At 44.9% G+C, this 4,510-nt stretch overlaps 1 protein-coding gene across 1 annotated transcript; it reads right to left on the reverse strand.

Annotated features, from left to right (window-relative positions):
• Window positions 1–408: 408 nt before the first annotated feature.
• LOC147617766 (16.9 kDa class I heat shock protein 3-like) lies at window positions 409–2,144 on the reverse strand. The gene is made up of 3 exons (XM_086775500.1): window positions 2,105–2,144; window positions 839–1,021; window positions 409–759 (listed from the first exon to the last, which is right to left on the reverse strand). The coding sequence occupies exons 1-3, from the start codon at window positions 2,142–2,144 to the stop codon at window positions 482–484; spliced, it is 501 nt and encodes a 166-aa protein (XP_086631626.1). The 3' UTR covers window positions 409–481.
• Between the last annotated feature and the right edge of the window lie 2,366 nt (window positions 2,145–4,510).

Below are 4,510 nucleotides of genomic sequence, written 5' to 3' on the forward strand. Positions count from 1 at the left end.
AACTAAAGGGAAACATGACTCACAGGTGGTTTATCCTTGGGCTTACATTTTTTGTGGTTGATACATTGTGCAAATAAAAAGAGAGGAAGGAGTCACAACAAGGAGAATCATGTGTATACTATGAAGACTAAGGAGATCCATGTGTACCATCACTACACAATTGGGTACCCAAGGGAAGCGACCTTGAGTCCATCCTCTCACTATCTCTCTCACTCTCTCTCTCCTCATTCATATATGCTAAACATCAGCAAAACAAATGATCATACATGTCCTTGATGTTGAAGAAGCTAAGCTAGATAGACATTATCGACAAAAGCTTCCAATTCTTTTAAAAGAGAAGTTGTCATACATTCCTTTTTTTTTAAAACTTTTACAAGAACACCCAAAACTGGTCCCTCTACTACATGACGACCATCACTCGACCACATACATAGCCCCACACACAGAGAGAGAGAGAGAGAGAGTCTTCGAACGATTTCTCTCAGCCCGAGATCTGGACACTTCTGACGGCAGACTTGGGCTCCGACGGGGGCACTTTGGGGACGGTGACGGTGAGCACGCCGTTCTCCATGGCCGCCTTCACCTCCTCCACCTTGGTGTTGTCGGGGAGGCGGAACCGTCGAAGGAAGCTGCCCTGCGCCCGCTCTACGCGGTGCCACCTGTCTAAGGAAGCCGTCTCCTCCTTCTTGCGCTCGCCGCTGATCTGCAGCACGCGCCCGTCTTCCACCTGCACCTTCACGTCCTCCTTGGCCAGACCTGCAGAGCACACACACGGGGGCACACTACTTTGCTCATGCGAATATTCGAGCAGTCAATTCCAATAAAAGAGACGGAGGAGGAAGGGGGAAAGGGTTGGCCTTGAAGATGTGGGAATCCGAGGTCTCCTTCCAGTCCACCTGCGTATTAGCCACCGCAGCCACGTCTCGGGCGAAGCTGGCGTGCAGAGACGGGAAGACGAGCGAATCGAAGAGCAGGGAGTCGAAGGGATCTTCGCCTGATCTGCTGCGGCCGAACAAAGAGACTGAGGAAGGTAGCACAGACAAAGAGAGAGAGAGAGAGAGAGAGAGAGAGAGAGAGAGAGAGAGAGAGAGAGAGAGAGAGAGAGAGAGAGAGAGAGTATATATCTATACAGGATTAACCACAACCCCACTTCCCTCCACGTGGGCAAAGGAGGTGGGGCTATTTCAAAATACCCACTCCTCCTTCAAGCGTGAGGAGGAGCCAAATCTCACATCTTCCAATGCAATTTTGAATTTGAATCTAAAAAGATCTCATCTCACATCTTTCAATGAAATCTTTGTATACATGCTTACATACCTATAGATACACACACTTATATATATTATGTATGTATGTGTATCTATAGGTATATAAGCATGTATATATAAATCTCGTAATGATATAAATATCAACTAAGTACATCAGAATGTGAGCTAACACAGCCACTCTGGGTTTTAGCCACTAACTCAAAAGATCAAGGTATTTTGAAAATGAAATGATCCTCAATAATGACAAAACTCGTAATGATATAAATATCAACTAAGTACATCAAAATGTGAGCTAACACAGCCACTCTGGGTTTTAGCCACTAACTCAAAAGATCAAGGTATTTTGAAAATGAGCTACCCCAGCTATTCTGAGATTAGTCACTCCCAAAAAATCTAAATACAATGTAAGTGAGCTAACCCAGCTAGTCTAAGTTTAGTCACTACTATCAAGATAGAGATCTAGTCAGCAGCACCGTCTCTAGCTCTCAACTGCTCTAGAATGCTCTCATGGTCATCCACTCGAAGCCAAAAACAAGGACAAGAATTGTGTTTTCGGCTCTATACCTCGATCAAGAGTGAGCCTGGTAGCAACCACTAGATGAGAGAACTGAAATGCCTCTAGCTCCCACTTCCACTACTGGAACTCAAGACTCCCCGATGAAGTCGAATCTGCTGGTAGAACCGGCCTGCCACAATCATGCTATGGGCGTCAAAAGAAAACCCATGACCATCCACTGTATCCTGGTCAAGGATGCACTTTGGCTTAGTGCAACTCATCAGATAGTAGTCTACTCCCTTGCTATTTCCCTCACCAGCAATAATAGCAAATACATCACCCTCCTGTAGTAAATCTGACACGTCATCATAGCTGACCATGAACGCAAGACGTGTGTGTTCATCGGACAACACTGGATGTGAAGGATGCTCGGGAGAGAGGAATTTGTATATCCATGCATTTGCCCATCCTCTCGAGGCACAATGTGACCAATCGCCTGTAACGCCTCCGCTACAGCTGCGTCTTCCTCAAGCTGCCATAGCCTAGGCGTGGAGAAGAAGAGAGGGTGGAAGTCGGTTCACCTCCCAACCATATAATGACGAGTTAGGGTTTCTCATTGGGTTTTATACCAAAACCCTGGCTTGTGTCCACACCTCCTAGCCCGGCCGCCCATCTTACTTAAGAGCCGTGCTAACTTAGATGTGTACACACATCGACCAAACCCTAACGCCCATTAACCCCTTAACCCCGCTAGCACTAATAATACTCTCGAGTCTCCGAAAGCTATTAACTTATGCTAGGGTTCGACTTCCGTAGGACCATAGTCCTGACATTACTCCCCCCTTTGAAAAGAGTTTTCGTCCTCGAAAACAAAAGTGGGAAAACGTTTCCTCATCACACTAATGTTTTCCCAAGTGGAGCCTTCCTCTGGACGGTCCTTTCACTTGATAAGAGCTTGTTTCCAAACTTGGTGGCGAGTACGTAACATGTGGTAATCCAATACTCTTTCTAGTTCATGAGGCAGTATTGGAGGTTCCACATATTCTACCAAGAAAGAATCATCCACCGACCTTTCATGACCCATAAGGCGTTTCCTCAAACGGCTTACGTGAAAGATGGGATGAACCTTGGAATGTGCTGGTAACTCAAGTTTATAGGCTACTGGGTCCACTTTCTTGAGTATCTTAAACAGTCCACAAAATCAAGGCGACAATTTTGGTACGGGACCCGTTTTTAAACTGGTGGAGTTTTCTGGTACCTTCAGAAACACCCAATCACCTTCTTGAAAGTGAAGTGGCCTACGTTTCTGGTCCGCAAACTTCTTGTAACGATCTTGCACTTGACGAACATTTAATCATGCAAGGCGCAACATATCCATATGGTCTTGGATAAAATCCTTAACCTGACTGATTTTCTCATTCGCCAGTCCCACCGACACTGGTGAACGTGGCTGAAAACCATACATCAACATGAAAGGGCTAAAGCCTGTCGATACATGCTTTGCACTATTGTAAGCAAACTCAAGAATAGGCAAATAAGACTCCCAATCAGATTGTTTTTTGCTGACATATGCCCTAAGCATATCTTCCAGCACTTGATTAACCCGTTCAGTCTGACCATCTATCTGCAGATGATCAGCTATACTAAGGTTCAACATAGTACCCAACTTACTGAATACTGCTCGCCAAAAATGGCTGGTAAACTTGCGATCGCGATCACTGACAATATTGGACGGTAAGCCATAAAGTCGGTAAACATTCTCCACGAAAAGGCATCCCAATTCTGGAGTTGTAACTGTTTTCTTAGTAGGCACAAATCTACAAAGCTTGGTTAATCGATCCACGATTACCCAAATGGCATCATGTCCACGATTCGTTGTGGGCAAGCCCGTTATAAAATCCATAGAGATACTTTCCCACTTTCCGTCGGGAATCTCCAATGGATGCAGTAACCCGCCAGCTTTAAGACGTTTTGCTTTGTTCACTTGACACTTCTGACACTGCAATACATAGTCAGTAATAGCCTTGTGAAGTCCATGCCAATAGAAATGCTTTCTTACGAGAGCATACGTTTTGCGAATGCCCGCATGACCTGCACTTGGACTATCATGACACTCAAAAAGAATTTGGCACCTAGTGTCTAAGTCCAATGGAACACAAACTCTCCCCTTGTGGAGTAAGTATCCATCATCGATGGAAAGGTTTTTTCATCGTTGTAGTTCATCTTGTGATAAAGAAGAACCATGTGTGGAAGAACTGGGAACACTACCGTTTGAGTGAGAGGGACCCCTCATTTGAACATGATTCCACACCTTTGAGTATGTTGAATCCTGCTTGCATTTGCCTCATAAAGATTCTAACAATTCGCTTTTCAACTCTGTGAATAACAGCGAATTAATCTCTGGCATATGACTCAAAGCATCAGCTACAATATTGTAACGTCCTTTGCGATAGCGTAGCTTGCAATCATACTCCTGAAGGATCTTAGCCCATCTGGCCTTTCGACCCTGCAAATCTGTTTGGTTCATAAACCACTTTATGCTTTCGTGATCAAAAACAATCTCGAATTGCGCACCATATAAGTAATGTCGCCATTTTTGTAAGGCATATATGATGGCAAAGAGCTCACGCTCATAAGCTGAGTAGTTTTGTTGAGCACGATTGAGCTTCTTGCTCTCATAGGCAACAGGATGACCATCTTGAATGAGAACCGCACCCACTGCCTTAGCACTGGCATCCGTTTCAAT

Source organism: Cibotium barometz, chromosome 36 (genome assembly GCF_041138505.1).
Source record: "Cibotium barometz isolate CiBa-2024 chromosome 36, ASM4113850v1, whole genome shotgun sequence".
Taxonomy (NCBI): domain Eukaryota; kingdom Viridiplantae; phylum Streptophyta; class Polypodiopsida; order Cyatheales; family Cibotiaceae; genus Cibotium; species Cibotium barometz.